The sequence below is a fragment of the Asterias amurensis genome, chromosome 2, assembly GCF_032118995.1.
Source record: "Asterias amurensis chromosome 2, ASM3211899v1".
NCBI classification, from domain to species: Eukaryota; Metazoa; Echinodermata; class Asteroidea; order Forcipulatida; family Asteriidae; genus Asterias; species Asterias amurensis.
Window position 1 is genome coordinate 23,388,626 of NC_092649.1, and position 22,565 is coordinate 23,411,190.

Here is a 22,565-nt window from a genome sequence, read left to right on the forward strand (position 1 = left end):
CCGCAACATCATCTTATGATCAACAGTATCAAATGCAGAGGTTAGATCTAGAAGAACAAGACCCGTCAGCATACCCCAATCCATAGCTTGAAGCCCATCGTTGCAAACACGTAACACAACCGATTCTAAGCTTGGGCGATATCGATTTATGTTATTCACGATATATCGGTGACAATATATGGCGATATTCGATACAATCGCGATTGATGAAATTTGACATCATTAGTCTTAAAACTCCAAGTGAAAGTTGTAGAGAGACAGTCATAGCATAAGAGAGGGCTGTGTTCTAATGACCTATTCTTCTGGTTTTACTCCAAACCTATGGGGTGCAAGATGTCTCAGCTAGCAAATACATGTACCTCGCGATATTTAGTCAATATATCGATATATCGCGAACATCGCAATATATCACGATATATCGTGATATATCGATATTTCGATTAAAACCAAATCCATCCGATATCAAAATCGTTTCCAAATTAATATTGCGATATTCGATATTATCTTCAAGTACGCGCTAATCCTCCAATCAGATTGGCAGAATGGAGTGGTGATAAAAACCTATATTGCACGGCTAATATCACTACCATGCGTCTTGTGTGTTCTATGTCACGCGCCAAGTTTGCTTAAAGATAAATACGTTATCACGCGCGCTCGTGGAAATACGGAAAATATAGCGTGTCTGCGTCCCATAGCCAACTCGGCCTTTGGCCTCGTTGGATATGGGACGCAGAAGCGCTATATTTTTCCGTATTCCACTCGCGCTTGTGTGATAACTTATAATATCGTGATATCGCCCAAGCTTAGTTAACCGATTCCACACTGTTATCCTTACTGTATGCTGACTGACAGGGATCTTGTAGCTGTCTAGCATTAATGGATCCAAGAATACGTGAAGCCACAACTGGCTCAACTACCTTCCCAAGATACTTCAGGTTTGCCACAGGTCTGTAACTTCCAAGAACTTCTTTGTCGAGATCTTATTTTTTCAGCAGTGGTTTGATCAATGAATGCTTGAAATTGCCCGGAAAAACACCTCTCTCAAGTGACTTGTTCACTAGCCTTGTGATAAAGGGCGCAAAGATGTCTAAATGCTCCTTGATCAGCCAAGTTGGCAATGGATCTTGCCTACATGACTTGGCAGGTGAGTGTATGATGATTTTCTTTACCTCATCTAGTGAAGCCGGCTCCAAAGAAGAAAGATGCAGGTCCTCTGGTGAACTTGGTACCTCTTTATTATTGGAACTCTGTGTCACATGAAGTCCTAGGTCATCGCGTAGTCTGGTGACTTTACTCAAGAAATGTTCAGAGAACCGGTCGGCTATATCTAGTGCTAATGTGGAGCTAGGTAATTCGGGATCACCAACCCTATGAAGGAGTTTCCAATGATGATGAACAAGGCTTTCATGTCAGTTGAGCAGCCTTGGACAGCTGCTGAGTAAAACTCCCTTTTAGCTTTCCTGATGAGAGTGATTACAACTTGACATTGTTTCTGATACAGTTGTCGATCCACATCCGATCTTCTCTATTTTCTCTCCAACCTTCGCTTAGCTTGTTTAGCAGCACGAATTTCATCGTTGCACCATGGTGAAATCCGCTTGGTATTACAGGTCTGTGTCTTAAAGGTTCGAGATGATCGATGAGAGTTTGTAGTGAAGATTCGTATTCATCCACTGACCTGGAGAGGTGGTTGTTCTCTGCGCATTCGCATCGGCTGGCTCATCCATCCATATATTGAAATCACCAGTTATTAGGATTTTGGAAGGATGAAGAAGATAATGGTCCATCAGCGAGCCACACTCATCCACAAATACACTAAACCAACGTGTTAGCTAGCGAGCCGTGCACGCCGTGTTAGCACGGTCAGTTGGGCTGAAAACACGGGCAAAAATTTGATGCACGGCTTGGGTGAAGCCGTGCTGTTAAATGATTTTAGTGAAAATTACTGGACTTCTTTTATTATTTTTTTGTTGTTGAACAGTTTAAAAACAGCAGTGAGTAAGATTAGATTTGGCTTTACCAGATTTCCTGCTTTTTGAATCAAAATTTCAACGACGCAACCATAAAACAATCACTCGAAGTTGCCTCGAAAACCCTGACCACATTGCGACTATACAAAACACAACGCACAAAACACACATTACACAACGCACGTGCAAATTACACGTCATCGACCGTCATCAGCAGGCAGCATGAACTCCATGCACGCGTGGTATGATAGAGGCAAATTCACACGCGTTTTCGTTTCAATTATTTTAGGTACCAATCTCATCTCCACGATCCTACAAACCATCGCGCTCTGGATTTTTCTACTATGACGTCAGAATCAGTAACTGTGCAGTAACATTCTGCAGTTGCTTTGTAGATTGGTTCCGCAGTTTTTCCCAACTCGACGGCGGCAAACATGACGATCTTTTTTCCTTCTAGAAATTCAAGGGCACATCGTTTGTTCGTTGTAGAGTTTGTTTGAAACATCGAGACTTTTTTGGATTTCAATGTTTACATCTCATGGGTGTTAATGCAGTTGACAAAACAATGTTTATTTTCCGCTCAAAAGGATCAATAACTGGTTCATATTTCTTTTCAAATCTCAAGTCAGTTTTGCTGTAGACCTCCTAAATTTATTTTTCAATGCATGGTACGTTTTTTTGCCCAGTGGAACTACTTAAATGGCACTGTCTTTCGTAACTGTTTGTTCTTTATTCTCCACAGACTGGAAGACTTAAACGTTATGAAACCTTAACACATACTAAGGAAAATATTAATTACCATGATCAGTCAGTTTAAATTAAGCAAACAATTATGGTACATGTAAATCACTCTTGGCATATTGATGGTTGCAAATACTTGTGTGAATCGTTATTTTACATTAACTAATTGATTTGTTTAAAATAAATACAAAAACTATTATCAGCTTCTTGACCTTAGGCCTATAGTTCTGAAATCGAATGGACAAGAATGGAAACAAAACTAACATTAGTAAATGATAACTCTTAATTTCTTCTTCAATACCTCTTCATTTTTTTTTAGTCTTTAAGCAAAACTTTGTATCAAGAGTAACACATGGCAAAAAATATGTTGTTGACAGCAAACTTGTACTGCATTATTTGATCTCTTTTGAATCATTTCATGCTAAATGGGTCCAAACACAGCTCCATGGTCCACTGCTTTTAACTGGCCTAATATTGACCCAGAAACATTTCATAGAGTTAAATAGCAGACGTCGATCACCTTTACAATATCTGTGCTTTAAAGGCTCTCATTTTCAAGTTCAAAACAATACACAAATTAAATCAAAATATTTTACTTATCACAGAAATAGGTACCAGAAATGCATCAAACCACCAGAGAGCACATACAGTAGCCAGAGCTTCCAGGGCCCTTAAGAGGGGGGGGGGGGGGGTGAGACAGACTTGGCGGTGCGCGCTCGTATTGTGGGCTACGCACACGTTTCTATTTTTCTAGTGATTTTAGGTTGCACTCCCACTTTTTCAGTTTGCACTCCCACTTTCCAAATTCCTGGCTAAGACACTGCACTAAACGGCAACCGACGACCTTCCTTGTCATTGCCAGAACGATAAATGATAACTAGCCTAAACGAACAAGAGTTGCTTGTAACCTGCACATGAAGGGACTCAAAAGATGAGAATTGACCAGGTGCGTCAATTTTAGTTGTGAAGTTGCTTTTACACAACAGTCCAACACCTCCGCCCCTACGTTCTTCACGGGCAACATATACAAACTTGTAATCTTCTGGTGTGGCATCTCTAATGATGATCTTTTTAGTGATATCCGACTCTGTTTAAATGTTAGTGTTAACACAGGTCCTCATGCAACTAATAAAGGTATAAAATGAGTTTTTGGTTGATTCAAACTGAAGAATTGGTGGCCTGTTTGATTTGAAATACTAAGCGGCCATCTTGAAAAAAAAAGTAGTAATCCTGACGATCAACTGTTTTTGTTTTTTTTGGGCCTAAAACTTGATGGACATTGAAATGTTCGCACTACACACCGATCTTCGATGACTTCAACAGCATTTTTCCCTGTTTTCGAGGCAAACAAGAAAGTATTGGTTCTCGGTGAAGCCATACATGGAAGCAACATCTGCAGTGACTACAAGTGTTCTGTGAGACTTTGTGTACGACTCTTTAGTCAGCAGTTGTCTTTTTTTAATTCTAAATATTGTTTATGACATTACAAAAAAAAATTGAAAAAAAATAAAAAGGGAAACAAAAAGTGTAAATAGTTATTGGCTTTCATTTGTGATTTTTATTTAGTTTTGTATCTTTTTATTTTTCCGTAACATTGATATTAGAGTGTATAAATAAACAGTGATAATTGAATCACCAAGCCGATGTTTGAATTCTAATATTAATATAATATTGATATGAGGGATGAAAAAAAATTCTCCAGGGTAGAAAAAGATATAAATAAGTCCCACGGCTTCTTTAAGCCTCTGTATTTTTTTCCCCCAGAATGCTCAGCAGAATGTTCTGTCACATGATTTGATCATCGTGAATTGTAAATTGAAAAAATGTTTGATGAAACTTTTTCGGTAGGCATTTGTTTTTTATATGGCCCCAACATTATGACAAATTTTTGTACCTTGTAGATAGAAATGACTAAAATTACAAAACTTTGATTGTTGTCAGGAGTACAGATAGTAGGACAATGAAGTCACTTAATCTTCTCTCTTACTATTAATATTTATAGTTGCTCTTAATCTTCTCACCTTTGTTGCCATTGTCATTGTGCTGTAGAAGGGCCAGTATGGAGATGGCCTCAACACTGGCCTCAACACTGGCCTCAACACTGGCCTCAACACTGGCCTCAACACTGGCCTCAACACTGGCCTCAACACTGGCCTCAACACTGGCCTCAACACTGGCCTCAATGTACATGTACATTTGTATCAACCCATTATTTGAACTTCAAGGATTGCAACGCACTTTTTAAGAAAGTTTTGTGGATATACAATAACCTACTATGCCAACTCAACGTTATCATTTCATTCGCCACTATTAGAATGCAGTAATATTAGCCCCAATCCTAGGCCAAGTAAGCACAACCTCCCCAAGAATTTGGATCACATAGAGGGCACTATGGAGCCTACGTGCTTTGACACTGGATCGAATCAAACAAGTGCCTACATTACTTATGATGCATCACACCTGTTGACTCTGAACTTCATCTCACAACATCCCATTATATCCCAATATCGATGTGTTGAACTTAATCCATGATCTTGGGATATCAAAAGCAGGAAGTCAAAGAAAAAGAAAAAAAAAACACATCGAGGAGAGAGGGCTGGAAGAAGGAAGCAACGGCCAAATCCGGTGTTGACCTCTTATCGTTTTCCCATCATGCCCAAGAACAACCAGATGCGTGGGATTCACCACCAGAACTTGAGATCTCTTCCAAATGCACAGCAGGAACCTGCTCCACAAGGCAGTTTGACTAACAATTCCTGTGACAATACCTCAACTCAATCAACTGCTGTTGTTGTACCTCGGTAACAAACTGTGACGTTTGATTGGTCAAGAACCAATCATGTGACGCGCAACAAAATGCATGATACATGGCTCGACGGGCTGGGTAACATGAAAAGTGATGTACACCGGTGTACATCACCTTGATCGTTCCCAGCGTTGGTCAATTTCGCGCTGTGTACGAAACAACCGCGGGTTCGAGTGAATTGTTTCTCGTTCGTCTGCTTATTAAACAATGAATAGTCCGTCGTAATAATGTTTGAAGATGACAACAGAACTTCGAGAAGAGGAACAATAATGTTACAAAGGTATAACAAAACAATTGTTGCACGCTGTGACTGTGGTCCATGGGTTTTGTACACCCTCGAGGGGAAATGGCGCCATTGGCTTCGCCTCGGGTGCTATTTTCCCCCTCGGGTGTACAAAACGCCATGGACCCCGTCACAGCGTGCAACAATTGTATAATGGTTCACACTTATGCATTGGGCACTAGAATGCTCGCTCAATGAATAATGAAACAGTTTTCACCTGTGACTTCATTATTGGCCGACATAAACATTACTCTCCCAAATTATTGTGTCATCCATCTCAGTGGTAAATCATGGGTGGTGGGATCTGCATCATACACTGATCTTGTGTTGTCATTCAGAAAATGGAGCCTCTGAACTTCACTTCCTTCGAACTAATGTACCTTTCCGTGCGTGTAACACCAATGGACCAATTCTAGTTGTGTGCCATTTACCGACCTCCTCCTTCAAACAGAAACAACCTGAGGTTCGACACGTTCATCAAAGAATTCTCTACTCTCACTGAAGCTACCACTGCCTGGGACCGCAAAACCGCTTTATTGGTAGGAGATTTCAACATTCATGTTGATGATCCAAACAACGAAGAATCCAAGGTCTTTCTCAACATGCTGGATGCTGCTGTTTTACACCAAATTGTATCTTCATCTACTCATCAAGCTGGACACATACTGGATCTTGTTATCACTGAGAAGGCTAACAAGCTAGTATCATGCGTTGATCTGAAGTCAGGACTTCCTTCTGACCATAAAGCTGTTCTGATATCACTGAACTTTAAGCGACTGAAAGCTACAAAACAACTCATCAAATACCGCAAGATCTCTAAGATCAATCATGATCTCTTTAGGAGAGACATCTTAAACTCTGGCCTTCTCCACTCTCCGTCTGAGGACCCCTTGCATCTAGCGGAGAGGTTTGACAATGTTTTGTATGAACAAACATGCACCAGAGCAATGTGTACCTGTCTTCACTCAACCTTGTGCTCCTTGGTTCAACGACGATGTGAGAGAGGCAAAACGTAAACGACATTGTGCTGAACGTTAGTTTATGAAGTTTCACCTTGAGATAGACAGGCAACTTTATGAGCAACAATGTAACTCCTATAACCAGCTCCTGATGAAATCCAAGTCTCATTACTTCACCCCAAAGATAGAGCAAAGTAACAGAAAACAGCTGTTCCAGTTCGTAAATAAACTCACTGCACCAATGTCACATCAAGCCCTCTCTGACAGTGAATCCGATCAACAGTTGGCTGATGACTTAAGACAATTCTTTCTAAAGAAAGTTCAAGGTATTGTGTCTTCATTAAGAGGATCTCCTCTTCCTACGGATAACCTGTCATCATGCAACTCTTCGTTCATTGACTTTGATCCGGTATCAGTAGATGAAGTCCATAAAACTATCCTAGAGAGTTCTCCCAAGTCCTGCAGGCTTGACCCGATACCCACCACTCTACTCAAAGAATGCATCAATGAACTTGTTCCATATATCACAAATCTTGTGAACCAATGACTAACTATTGGTATTGTTCCAAAGGCTTTTAAAATATCCCATGTTAGACCTATACTAAAAAAACCTAGTCTGGATCGAAATGAACTGAAAAACTTATTGTCCAATTGCAAACCTGTTGTTCGTTGCAAAAGTTATGGAACGTATTGTTTCAAACCAGCTTTGACTGTATCTTGAGGAAAATTGCTTGTTTCCGAGAGCACAGTCAGCTTACAGGCGTTTCCACTCAACAGAGACTGCACTGCTGAAAGTCTATAATGATCTCCTAATGGCTGTTGACAGAGGTCAGGAGGCTATTTTAGTAATGCTAGACTATTCGGCAGCGTTTGATACTATTAATCATATCACTCTAGTTGAGCGCTTTTGCCACAGGTTTGGAATCGGCGGTACTGCATTGAAATGGTTTCTTGAACATCGAGAACAGAGAGTTTTTATTAATGGCGTTGTTTTAAATCCTCTACCTCTTTCTTGCGGTGTGCCTCAAGGCTCTGTTTTAGGGCCTCTTGAGTTCATTTTGTATATTAGTTCTCTGAGTGATGTTATAAATGTTCATAGTAACATAGAATTATGTCATGTAGTGCATTGTTGACGTCAAAAAGTGGGCTCTGAATTATTACCTCAAACTCAATGGCGATAAAACATAAATAATGCATATAAAATCTCAGTTCCGCAACTCATCCAACTTGCCTGACTTCGTTATAGACAATGCTGTGACGAAGACATGCATTCTCATATCCAAAAAGTATGTAGAGCTGCTTCTTTTGGCATTCACAAAGTTGGGAAGATTTAGAAATTTTTGAACAATTCTTCAACTGAGCGCCTCATTCATGCTTTTGTCACTTCCCATTTAGATTATTGCACAGTCTCTTTGTTAACCTGCCTTCCTCTTATCTCATGCCTCTTCCAAAACACCGTATCCAAAACACTGCTGCACGCATGGTTACACGTACACGGCGTCATGAACACATCACTCCTATTTTCAAACATCTCCATTGGCTTCCTATCATTCAACGCATTCAGGTTAAAATTCTTCTGCTCACTTTCAAAACTTGTAATGGTCAGTGTCCTACAAATCTCTCAGAACTCATTCAACAAAAAGTTCCTTCAACCTAGCTACGATCTTCCACATCCTCTCACCTTCAACTGATGCCTGGTCCTTGTGTGAAAATACGCTGGGGTGAAAGAGCTTTCTCTGTTGCATCTCCCAAATTATGGAACACTCTCCCTCCCAAAATTCAAAATGCTTCTTCCTTACAGACATTTAAAACGTTGATGAAAACTCACTTGTTCAAATCTTTGTAGTTATCTCATTCTGCAGCTTGTTGTTATCTGTTAATTGTGTTTATTTCTCATGTTTATTTCTGCTTTTGTTCTGCTTATTTTGTTTTTGCATGTTTATTGTTCTTTAGGTGTTCGGCCACCAGCCGAACAACTATTGTTATTGTTCTGTTTTTTTTTTTTTTTTTTTTTTTTTTTTTTTTTCTGCGTGTTCTTCTCCTCGAACGTTCTCGCGCGATTTTCGCAAAAACTAAAGCTTGTATGAACCTGAAACTTACCATATATATTGATCTTAATGAGTAGACGAAACAGCAACATTTTTGGAATGATGACGTCATTGATGACGTCATTACGTTCAAAAAAACGCTAAAAATTGGAGAGTTCATATCTTGAGAACTACAAATGCCACACACAAGATATTTGGTGCATATAAAAGGTCTTGTAATTAGCTACAAAAGTCGTGCACAACGTGACCTCATGTGACTTTTACTTCCGGTTGAAACCGGAAGTTCAAAATTTCAAAAGTTCATATCTCAAGAACTATATATCATATTCGCAAAATTTGAATATCAGTTTGAAGATCAGTTATCCTGCTCAAACTTTTGCACAAACATAATGCCAGTTGAATTTTGCCTTCTGGTCGTAAAAGCGCGCGTTTGTGTTGACCTCCATTCATTACGCGTAGAAACCAGATAGTATCGCCATTCATGTATGTGAATGCTACTATTGTATTGTGGGTGTGTGGGTGTGTGTGCGTGTAGTTCATGTAGGCCTACATTGTATCCATGCTCTACGACAAAACAGCACTGCGTGGCTGTGGGCATTACGGGTTGTGTATACACATGCAGACTCCGTTGAAGGCGCGCGTAATTCAAATTCCACTACGCTGGGTTTCGCCTCATCTTTCTTTGTGCGATTTTGAACAAAATGTTAAACTACTATGAACTTGAAACTTATCATAAACATGAACCTTCATGAGTAGATGAACCCGCAACTTTTTTGGAATGATGACGTCATTGATGACGTCATTACGTTAAATAAACGGTAAATAATTGAAAAATTCATATCTTGAGAACCACAAACGCTACGTACAAGATTCTTTCACTACATGAAACCTCTTGTAATGTTCTACAAATGTTGTACACAACGTGACCTCATTTGACCATTCACCCGAACACCCTGAGTTTGTACACAAACTCTCAATTTCTAGTTGTGGTTGGTGCTGTTGCCCTGGTTTACTATAGTCTTCACCAGGACACCAGTACCATGCGCTTAGAAACGTAGTATCAAGCGCGGTACAAATTTGTATTGTTATTAGTTTTATTATAAAAAGGAGAAAATCCTACAAAATGCTAGTAAGTAGGTACTGGTCATTTTTCAAGGTAGTTCCAGAGCTACCTTGGACACAGAAGTAAAATGTTTACCTGAAGAAATGACAGTGTTTATGACTGTTCCTCATAGGACAAATGTTTAAGTCTAAAGGAAAGACATCACTGAAATATTAAATAGACACATGCACAGTTTTTCACAACAGAAACAATACGCATAAACTGCTTTTTAACAAGTTTGTTTATATTTATGCCGAGAATGAAATAAAACCATTTGTGTAAAACCGTTTTGTATCAGTAAAGCAAGCTTTTTTCCAAAGACACAAAGCATTACTTTGCTCAGAAATGAATGCCTCAATTATTAAGGCTTATTGGGTCATATGAATAAAAAGTAGTAATTACTGACATGTACTAGCAAAAAGTAAAAGCATTAACTTCCAAGCATTCAGTAAAAGCATGTTCTTAATTTTGTATGAATAAACAATTCTTTCACTGCAAAGTATTCACTTAAAGGCAGTGGACAACATTGGCAATTGTCAAAAACTAGTTTTCACAGTTTTTTGTACCTCGACATATGCATAAAATAACAAGCCTGTGAAAATTTGAGCTCCATCGGTTATCGAAGTTGCGAGATAATAATGAAAGAAAAAAAAGCCTTGTCACACGAAGTTGTGTGCTTTCAGATGCTTGAATTCGAGACGCAAATTCTAAACCTGAGGTCTCGAAATCAAATTCATTGAAAATTACTTCTTTCTTGAAAACTACATTACTTCAGAGGGAGCTGTTTCTCACAATGTGGGCGTATAACGACCAGCGCTAATTGGCAAAAACATCATTTCCTAACGAGCGAAATATAAAGAACTAGCTACCCAGTTACGCCACAGAAAAATACACAGATTGCATTGCGTTCAAGCGTCCTTCTCAAGTTTTTTAGTTTGAGGAAACTTTTGAATTGAGACAAGTGTATTTTTTACCATGTCCTCGTTGTGTAATGCGACTGACATCTTTTTACAAAGCTATAACATCAAGAGTACAAATCCCACAGCATTTCTGATATCATCACTTCAAAGCCTTGGGTGTCAAGTACAAATCAGTCTATAAACTTAGTGGAAATAGTATCTCACATAGAAATACTAGCACCAAGATCAAGAAATGACACAGAAAAGTGTAATGCGACTGACCATGGAATTGCCCTTTTACTTTTTGCTAGTACTTGTCAGTAAATACTACTTTTTATTCACACGACCCAGTGTCTTGAAATCAACCTTAATTTGTTGCATTATTACACGCCTATAGATAGGCCTTTTGGATGGAATACGAGTTAGTTGCAAGATTATAGATAATTATGAGGTGAAAACTAAACTATGATCCTTGATTGTAATTTGAAAATGTGAAAATATATAAGATTACATAATAACCCAGCCTGGTAGAAGGGGCGTTCCAAGCATGAAGTTCAGTACCTTTGTGTTGCTGTTTATATGGAGCAATCGCCTGTAGTGTTATAGCGGCACAGTGCACTCTGCGCAATGGAATATCCAGGCCTATTGCTGACAAGGCTCAAAATTTACATTGGATCACAGGCCTAAGGCCTTCAGGCCTCAGTATTATTTGTATCCAGACTTATGGATCCTACAGAAGGGCCAGTATGGTCGGTGATCTTCTGGTGTTTTAAAATGATTAACCCTCCACACTCCAAAAAGTCTGATAAACAAAGTAACTTTAAATAGCCAAGAATGAGATAAATTTTCTATTTTTTAGTGCTTGTTCAATACAGTTTTGTGCAGATATTGTTGTCCATTGTATTGATCATTGTAAAACATTGTCTGGTCCAGTTAACAAGTGGAACAACAACAAGCCTTTTGATTGACCCCTTAGATTATAAGCTAAACTTGGATAGTGCGTTGGTGACGTCATTGGTCGTCGGTGCAAGGTGCGGAGAAAAAAAAGAAGAAAAAAGAAAAGGTTGTGCACTTTAAATAACATTGTGCAGGAGCCAGGGTTTACAGCATCTTAGAGCCAGCCAGAGGTCGTAGGACTCGGCCAGAGGGTAGATGGTTCCAGATCTTAACTGTTCTTCAGGTAGAATGAGAATTTGTATTGGTCGTGTGAGGCATCTGGTATGGCATACTTGAGAGTGTGATCATGTAGCTGGCTTGATAGATGGTGGTGCAAAGAGGCGTCTTACATGTACATGCAGTGTTTCCCATCCCAGGTTGATAGTAAGGTTGTTTTATGGAAATCTTTGAAAACGAAGCGTGCTGCTGACCTTTTTGTTTGCTCAAGTCATTTTTGACCATGTATTGTGTGTGGACTCCAGACTTCTGAGGCGTATTCCAATTGTGGGCAAACTAAGGTTTTGTAGGCTGTTGTTTCACAGTTTTAAGTGCAGTGAGTGAGGGTTCTGTGAAGAAGACCAAGAGTGCAGCTGACAGATTTATTTATTTTTTGATGATGGACATTCCAGCGGAAATCACATGGAACTGTGACTCCCAGGTATCATGCTGGTCTACTGATGCGAGTGTTGTTCCAAGGATATTGTATTGGAAGAGGCTGGGGTTGCCTTTTTTGGTGATAGACAGTGAAGCACATTTGTTGATTTGTGGTCTTGTGGATTTTTTTCTAAATTCGAGCCTTTAAATATAATCTTTTGTGTCCTTCTGTTGATCTTGTACCTTAAACAATGTTTCGGGAGTACTTTAAGGCTGCAATCACTAAATGAAATTTTAATTAACGAGTATTATTTTTTCACATTGTAGTTCCATACTGCAGAAAGAGTTTTCACCTGGCGCCATGTCTACAAGGACAAATTTTAAGCAGGAGCTTATGCGTCAGCAGATCCAAGACATGGACAAACGAGAACAAAGTCTGCCGTGCTCATCTCCAATGCTGACCTCACCTGCTATAGACCTTCCCAAGCTTTCTACCATCCCAGAAGTTCCTACAAATGTTCTAAAGGTATAAGTTCTCAACTTTTAGATGTGTATAAAAACAATGATTTAACTCTTTTGGCTAGGAGCTTTGATGATGTTTTGCAACTGATAAAACTCAATTTATGGGTAGGAAACCATTAGGGTTTGCAACATACATTGTACATATAATACCTGAGTGTAGTGTTTGTCCCTTGGACAAACACATTGCTGTTCCTTTTATTAATTATTAGAAGTGTTTGTTTTTTAAGTGTAGTTCTAATGAGGTTTTTGAGTTACATGTATTGTGACTACATAATGTCCATTACCCCCAATGTGACGATGGAATGGATGGAACCTGAATGTGACCAAGTATGTAACAACAACCTTTTTAAACCTGACATTTTGAGGGCGCTCTTACAGTTCTGAAACAATCTACATTCTAAAAGCATTGAAAGATATCATGCATTAGGCTTTAAAGGCAGTGAACACTATTGGTAATTACTCAAAATAATTATCATCATAAAACCTTTCTTGATTACGAGTAATGGGGAGAGGTTGATAGTAAAAAACATTGTGAGAAACAGCTTCCTCTGAAGTGACTGATTGTGCAAACAATTTTGCGCTATTTATTTCATCACTAACAAAACACTGATCCTGAACTATAAAAACCCTGCACAATTGCCTGATAGCTCTAGTTGGAATACTAGTATCAGAATTGCGTCTGGGTATTTGTTTATTTCTGATCGGTCTCCCAATACCACACTGTGTGTTTCAACATCCAAAGAATTGTCAACTTCTGGGTACCAGACGATGCACACAATTTATGCAAAATATCAATCTACTAGCCCAATGATTGGTTTTTGGTGTACACAATGTAGTACGTTGTGAAGTATTAAAAAAATTAATTGCCCGGGCGCTACGCTTTTTTAACAGCGCATTTTGTATTTTGAGAATTTTGGACTGGCGCAGAGTCTGGACAAAACAGTATCTGGGGAACCTGAGCATACAGTCTGGTTGCACACCAGTTGACTGCAAGGTACAAAAAAAAATGTGCTGTGTAGAGCAGAGAACTAGAGTAGACCATGCAGTACAACGTGCATCGGGAACGATTCTGTGTTCCTTTGTGAATCTGGACGTGGTCAATGGTTAGTATGCCACACGCTTCATAGACTTGATTCAATGTGTGAGACTGCGGTTATTTTTCTGCATCAGCCATGTAGACCTTCCCGCAGATTTGCTATCACACGCTCTAACTGGCGATCTCAGACTTGACCCTCTTGTGTATACGGAATATTTATACTATTGACAACCTACAGTTGCATAACAACACAATGCCAGAGAGGTGACCAATCGGGAGACCACAAAAACCTGTTGGCTGCATCTATTCCAAATAGGATATAATCAATATATGTTTGGTTTACGGTAACACCATGTGTTTATCTACTTACCAGGTAGAGTTTGTTCGTAGAGAACTTTCTTTCTTCATTACTGTGGAGTAGATTTATCGGATGTTTGGGAGACTCCTCAGTTCTGAAAAGAACTGTCCTGCTTTATAACTACTACCCGGGTACAAGGTATAGAAAATTTGCTGGGACTACTACTTCGCTTATGTATCCTAATTATCTAGACTACCGCGGAGTCAATCAACGCTCTGATTGGTGTTGTGGTGGTTAGCGGCTCAGGGCCATTGTTAGGGTAGCCCATTGTGTAAGAAAGCCCTTGTGTGTAGTGAGGCGTGTCAGTAGGTTGGGGTTTGTTAGAGGAGGAGGATGGTAGGATACTATGCCAAATGCTGCTGATGAAATAACCGATATCTTGTGGCACAGTGTTGTGTCTGTTTCGATAGCTTCCCTTAGGCGCCTTGTCAAAACTTCCCGGTCGTTCCTCCGCTGACAGTCTGCGGACTGGACAGCAAATACCGCCGTTGCTAAGGACCTCGGACAGTCCGCGGAAGAACGACCATGTGCGTTGAAGCGCGACAAAGTTAATGAGCTATCCTTGCCGGGCGCTATTGTTAGTATAATAAGTCTCATGAATAAACAAGTTGTATTTTCAGGTCATGAATATCAGCGGCTTGGACGCGGACCGGCCATGCTCTTCCAGAACAATACATTTTCTACTCATGAATAACATCGTCCTGGAAGCGGACAGGCCGCACCGACAAGACAATTACACCATCCAGCGCATGTGATAATCAGGGAATGATTTCGCCTGTATCACATCGCAATTTGTGATGCAATTTTGATGATTTGCTATGCAATTGTAAAAAGTGCATCGCAAATGTTGCGATCCAATTTGCGAAGCATAATTTGCAACATTTATGCTTGATACAAAAATATCGATTTTTAACTTGAAACCAACCACATTTAATCAATTTTCCCGCAAGAAAAACGATGCTAAATTAATAAGAAATCACCGCCGCCGCGACTACTAAACGTTTTCTTCCATGATGTTGAACACAATATGCTGCTCTGGCAGTAGGGCAAAATTGACCAATGAAAACATTTGTTACGCACTATATGTAAATTCATCAGCCAATAGAAACACCGGTCTCTGAAACTGTGGCTTCCCCCCCCCAGACATTGGACAAACCAGACTATCTGGTTGTTTTGACATGGAGACACACTCGCACAGGTGTGTAGATTTGTTTATTGGTGACGGTGACTTGGGATTTTATAAATAAAAACTAATGTTTTCCGCTTGGAAAGTAAGAACGAACAGTTAAAAAAAATGTCCCCTGGATACTCTGACCCACTTGGAACGGAGTTTGCACGTAGCCTGGAACTTTTGTCAGTCGAAGCCGGGAATAAAGACAACCATTTTTAAAATTCATGTTTTGGTTATGTAGGGGCCCAACCAAGTCATAAAAATCACACATTGGAGGAAATGGATTTTAGTTACACATCCACCCTTACTTTGCTTTTTAATCTGCAAATTAAGGTAAAACCATTGTTAACCACCTACGTTCCTCCGCGGTTCCGCCGGTCAGCTCATAAGCTGGACCTTACAATGGCCTACCGGACGCTCCGCGGAGCCCCCGGAATATTCATGTTTATTGACATGTAAATGAGCCGTCATGGCCGTGGACATGCCTGGTTGCTACGGGTTCTTTTGTTACAAAAATCCGCGGACTCCCGCAGAATGCACGCGGAATGGAACGGCTTGGAGGTTTTGACAAGGCGCCTTATACGCCTTGTACACCAATGTCTCTCAGGTACTATATGATTCGAGCCTGATCCCAATCAATGACATGGTCTAAATTGGTGGAGTGTTTCACAATGGCAGATTTGTCATATTCCCCTCTCTGGCCGTGTGCTTTATGTTCTTTTAGCCTGTTAGTAAGGTCTCTACCTGTCTTGCCAATGTACACTTTACCACAAGTGCAAGGAATTCAATAGACCCCTGCCTGACTGCTAGAGTCATGCTTGTCTTTATGGGTGTGAAGCTTCGTTTCAACTTATTGCAAGTTCGGTAGTAGACCTTGATTTCCGCTTCACGGAGGATTTGTTGGTATGACCAATGTATGGAAGGACCCCAATGGGCATAGTATCTTTGGATTGTGCAGACTGAGAGTTGTGTTTGGAAAGGGACTCTGGTTTGTTCGGTCTATGCCCGTTCTCTTTGAGCACTGTGTTAAGGGGCTCCAGTTAATTTGGTAAATGTGTGCCCTTCACTGAGGCTTTCACAGAAGGAGGATTAAATGACGGAGCATATCGGGTTGCGCGCTGTTGGGCGTTTTTGGGCTATAACAAGCGTTTAATGTAAAAATAAACACGGTTGGAAAGATGTTTAAAAGTAGAATATAATGATCCACACAAACGTGCTTCGCTTTGTTAAATTTCGCAAAACAAAACGCTCCGCCATTTATGGATGTCAAGATTCCATAAATGGCCACCAAATTGCACTAGTCTTATAATTTATTTCCAGTCGAAGCTGTTGAACTACGACTGAGCAATTATCTTTTTATAAATAGCCGCATCGTGTCTGTCTGTGTGAGTGTGTGTGGGCATGTCTACGCATTCAAACCGAGGACTTGGAGAAGGTTATAACAAAAGGGATACGGGAAAAAGTCACACCGAGGACGTCCTCAATTTGATTTCGTGTACAAAACCAATGGGGACGTTTGAAAAATAAACTATGTCCAAACAATGGGAGAACAAAGAGAAGTCCTTGGTTTACACCATAAACTGTGTGCGTGTGTGTGTGTATGTTATTGGATCTCCTCCCTGGATACTGCATCAAACCTCGCCAAATTTACATGGAAGAAAGACGCTGACTTTGTCTTGACACTTATCTATTTTTGAACAAAGTCCATTGAGAATTGACAGATTTATGAGCAGAAAAACACCAAAATTGGTGGGGTTTTGCGAGCAGTTTTCACTGTTGCTATGGGCAGCGCGCGCGTACAATGCAAGCAAAGAACTGTTGCTATGGGCCGCGCGCGCGAACAGCACAGTGGCTGCGCTCCCATAGCCTCATTTGAGTAAGAATTATTACGTCATGCATAAATATTAAGAGAGGCGTATGGGACGGGATCATGGAGAACGGAGGCAAGCTTTTAGAGCACGTAACACGGGGAGAGGGAAGGGGCAGGGGGACGGGGGACGGCACCTTTTACTATGGGACAGGATCATGGAGAACGGAGGCAGGCTTTAAAGCAAGTGGGGCAAGGAGAGGGAGGGGGACCGGGGAACTGCACATTTTATTTAACTGTTGCTATGGGACGGGATCACGGAGAACGGAGTCAGACATTAGAGCACGTGGGACGGGGAGATGGGAAGGGGCAGGGGGACAGGGGAACGGCACGTATCACGCAGCTCTGTTTTTTAAGGATACATGCATCCGTCTCAAGCAAATTATGACAAACTAAATAAAACACGCCTTAAATTAAAAGTTTACACATGGGAACATTAATTTTGATTTTAAAACTTGCGACATCTACACCCCCCGCGCAAACAGGGGAGAATGAACGGAACGGGCATAAAATTAATTCGACTGACAAACAATACTAAACGGGAAAAACAGGAGGACAAAATAATGATCAGGACGGAAAAAATTAATGGGGCTGGGTAAGCTTGGGCGATATCTCGATATAAGCGAAAATCGCGATACCATTTCTTAAACGATTACCATATCGTCTTGATTTTTTGTTAATCGAATTATCGGCATATCGTGGTTTTGATGAAGTATCTCGATGTCTTCCCTAATTGTGACGTCTTGCAACCAAAACGGCTGTTTAAAAAAAATATAAAGTCCCAGAACCAACCCCAAGATTCACCAATTGAAAAAAAATAACATCAAAGACTTTGATCAGGCAGTCTCCCACAGACATTCAGAAGTAACACAATGTATCAAATACCTCCCCTGTGAGGTAGCCTTGTGTTCCGCCTCGCTGCCGAACTGCAGACCCGGTGGGATCATATTACACAAACCACAAACCATCCACAACCGTTTTATGAATGGGAGGTCACCCCATGTGCATGTTATGGATGCTTATTGGTTAGCTAGAATAAAATGGGCAGGATATGCGCAGTACAGTCATGCGCAGTAGACACTTTAAAAGAGACTTTATGTGTGTGTAACTCATAGAGCTATGACACCATGGGTAGACAGTACACCTCACAGATCTATACCTCGATTTGTTTAGATTTTTAAAGTTTGAAAATTGGGCATAACAAATTGTCAGAATTTTACACTTCAAATATAAATCGCGATTTAATCGAATGTTGCGATACTTTTATGATGATATATCGTGGGATAATAAAATCGCCCAAGCTTAGGGCTGGGGAAATAATACGGGAAAGGAAAACAGAAAAGGGACTAATTAATAATACGGGAAAGGATAAAAATAAATTGAACGGGAAAAAATAAATGAAACAGAGTACAAACAAGGGCGATGTATGTAATTGGTATTGTGAAGTTACTCTTTGCTTAGCAATTATTAAGATCATTCTAGTGCTTTGTGAAATCGAGACAGCGCAGAATTCTAGCAGGACCCGCTAAATATAAGGGCCTACGTTGAATGGTTGAATTAACTTTGATTAAATTATCTAAACAGCAAGTCCAGCCCACGTCCACCACCACCACCACCTAACTTGTAGCGAAACACAAGTCCAGATTTTCCACTTCTTATGGTTAACTTCCATGTAACTCTCAACATTTTAGCTATAAAATTGTAAACAATTGTCTGCTGTGTGCGTTAGACATAAGGTCAGTGCATTATTATAAGTATTGCCAAGAGTTTGTATCATTTGTAATCAAAGAGAATCTTGGTCACAAATTTATAGGAACTTTAACAAGCAATATGGAAAATTTATTGCGACATGTTTATACAATTCACAGCAGTACACAATAAAACTTAATTTGTATTTGCAAACATGAATTAAATGTAGGGTATACTTTTAATAGCTGCCAAAGACCACTATAGACCAAGTATCCTTAGTTGGTGTATCTCCTCAACATTTATGCATACAATAATAAATCTTTGACAATTTGGGCTAAATTGGGCAATAGTAGTTGCAAAAAATAGTCAAAGAAAAACACCATTGCAGTATAGAAACAAGTCCTTTGACATGCCTCTCATGTGGACTTTATCAAGTGAGTTTTATGATCAAAAACTAGTTGATTAATTACCAATATATTAGGTATAAAGTCCCTTTGAAGAGACGGTACACATTGCCTTAGATCGGGTGATTTGGTTGTAAAATGCATATGGTTAGGAAAGATGTTTTAAAAGTAGAATAGAATGATCCAAACAAGTATGACTGGAAATTGGGTGGTTTTCCTTTTACTGATTCGAACTAACATGGTCTGCAAGTCAACCATTTGATGTTCTGAAACGTAATTTTAACTATGCATTAACAGGCATGAGGTGTGAAATCAAAAATACTTGCATGGGTTTAGGTTCAAAATTGAAATGGCACCGTGTTTATCAAATTTGTACGTCTCTTTATGAACACAACATAAAGATATTTCAGGTAATTTTTTTTAAATACAGATTGTTTATTTTTTTGCATTTTGTTGTCCTAATAATAATAACAATAATAATAATAATAAGACTTGCTATGCGCACGTATCCACCCTGCTGTGTGTTCAAGGAGCAGTAAAAACCAAAAACTAACAAAACAAACAAAATTAGTCCTTGAAAACCTGTGACATAAGATTGACAATGTACTTTAAATTAAACTTTATCACATGTTATAATATTGCAAACTATCCAAAACCATGAAACCCAACTTTTTCAAGTGTGATGAAAACACAAACTCTGCTCACATCACATCCAATAATTTGTTGGCATAAGTAATGTGCACAAAAAAAACACCCCAGTTTAAATAATGACATCATGTGTTGATTTAGGAATAAAAATTTAATTCTTTTTTTTTGCAACAGGAAATATTGCCATTTGTTAAACCTGTTTTGCATAAATCATGTGTACATACCACTTAAAGTTGAAACTATCTGGAAATATAGCCCTGATTTTTCTGAACAGTCAAGTTTGAATGTGCATTTTATTGAAGGCCTCATAGATTCTGACCAATCAGAGTGTTCCATCCACCTTTTGACTTATTCGCCATAGGGCGTTACTGTTTACAAACTTGACAATGGTCCATCGTAGGTTAATGACGATTGTTTATCCACAAGAGGGCGCTGCTTCAGCCAATATGTATCGACTATCAGGACGACTAAAAATCACAATCACAGACTTAGAACCAAGTCTAAGTCTACACGCTTCGGGATCGAATTGAAGAAAGTTTATGTTTAATTATTACTGGTAAGCAGAAAACCATACACAGTTAAGAAGGGCACACGGCCAACGAAAGAAAAGGGCAGGGCAGTAATAATCATTTAACTACATGTAGACTTAAGTTTTGTCGTAACAAAAACAAGGTGTTCAGCTTCCAGGAGTACACAACTACACGTACAAGCCTGGTGGACAATAAACAAAGATACAATGCCTATTCAAAGCATTTTACATTCACTTCTGGTTAAGACAGGTCAAAAGGTCAAGAGAAGGTCACCAACATACCCTTTGTGAAGTACATGTGCGCAAAGCCCTTTCACATGATGTATAGATTGTCAAAATAGCTTTTGTGGTTGAGGAAATAGGAACTTATGAATAATGACGACTGTCGACCGAAGACTAACTAACCGAAAGGGAAATGTTTGTTGAAAACAATTTGAAAACAGACTAAAATCAAAGCATGAAAAATTAAAAAAATACTGATCGGGCCTGATGTTGCTTACCTTCAGTGATGAAAGGTATTGGTGCAATAATGATCCTAAACCAGTGATGTCATGATGATGTCATCACCTGTCACACGACATCATCTTAAAGGTTTTTATTTCAAATGTATAAAAATCTATATCAAATCAGCCACAAGAGACTGTAGGTTTCTGTTTGTGGGATTTGGGAGGGATAAGTTAGGTCTTCATTTTATTTTGTGCGTGACCTCACATGACCTCTGCTTTTGGTTGAAATCGGAAGTGCCTTGTAATTCAAAAGTGACAACAGTTATGATATTTATAGATGTTAAATTTGCATCGGGGATAAAGAGTATTAATTTTGGTTTTTACCCATACACCGATGTGTGTTAGCACTGTATATAATACTCAGTACTTTCCCAAGTCCTGTGAAAAAATATCACAGGCATGTTACTCGGGTGGAATTCGAACCTAGACCCTTGCAATTCTAGAGCAGTGTCTTACCAACTAGACTACCGAGGTTGCCCGGTAGCTAGAGGCAGTTCGAATCCTATGTTTTGGCAGCGGGTACCGCAACGATATAATAGATGTTAAATTTGCATTGGGGATAAAGAATATTAATTTTGGTTTTTACCCATACACCGATGTGTGTTAGCACTGTATATAATACTCAGTACTTTCCCGAGTCCCGTGAAAAAATATCACAGGCATGTTACTCAGGTGGGATTCAAACCCACGACCCTTGCAATTCTAGAGCAGTGTCTTACCAACTACAATCCCGGCCAAAATGCTTGGGCCACCCTTTCCTAACGTTGTATACAACATTTCTCTGTGCACTTCCCATTCACATTCAAAACATTTGTCCCCCACCCCCCGCCACCCGCTCAATGTTGACTGTAACTCAGAACACAATCGGCAATTGGAACCAACATTGAAAGGGGGCAGGGGGGCCCAACGAGATACGGCCGGGATTGTAGACCATCGAGGTTGCCCGGCAGCTAGAGGCAGTTTAGAATTCTATGTTTTGGCAGCAGGTACCGCAACGATATAATAGATGTTAAATTTGCATCGGGGATAAAGAATATTAATTTTGGTTTTTACCCATACACCGATGTGTGTTAGCACTGTATATAATACTCAGTACTCAGCACAAGTTACTTGCTTTTAATGATGTTAGCGTCTTGCAAGGGTAGACAGTTAAAGGCAGTGAAAACACTTGGTAATTACTCAAAATAATTATTGGCATAAAACCTTTCTTGGTGATGAGTAATGGGGAGAGGTTGATGGTATAAAACATTGTGCGAAATGGCTCCCTATGAAGTGCCATAGTTTTCAAGAAAGAAGTAATTTGCCACGAATTTGATTTTGAGACCTCAGATTTAGAACTTGAGGTCTCGAAATCAACCATCTAAACCCACAAAACTTCGTCAGACAAGGGTGTTTTTTCCTTTCATTATTACCTCACAAGTTTGATGACCGATTGGGCTCAAATTTTCATAGGTTTGTTATTTTATACATATGTTGAGATACACCAACTGTGAAGGC

General features: G+C 39.6%; 2 protein-coding genes and 1 pseudogene across 2 annotated transcripts in view; 2 read left to right on the forward strand and 1 right to left on the reverse strand.

Annotated features, from left to right (window-relative positions):
• The window catches only part of LOC139954245 (U6 snRNA-associated Sm-like protein LSm3), a 514,674-nt gene that overhangs the window by 356,820 nt on the left and 135,289 nt on the right, over positions 1-22,565 (forward strand). The gene's annotated exons all lie outside the window — the stretch shown is intronic.
• Positions 1-22,565, forward strand: part of LOC139954239 (microphthalmia-associated transcription factor-like) — a 59,822-nt gene that overhangs the window by 2,911 nt on the left and 34,346 nt on the right. The window contains exon 2 of the mRNA XM_071953957.1: positions 12,666-12,864. Coding sequence (XP_071810058.1) covers positions 12,666-12,864 — 199 coding nt within the window. The remainder of the gene's footprint in view (positions 1-12,665; positions 12,865-22,565) is intronic.
• On the reverse strand, positions 14,458-18,978 carry LOC139934091 (uncharacterized; annotated as a pseudogene).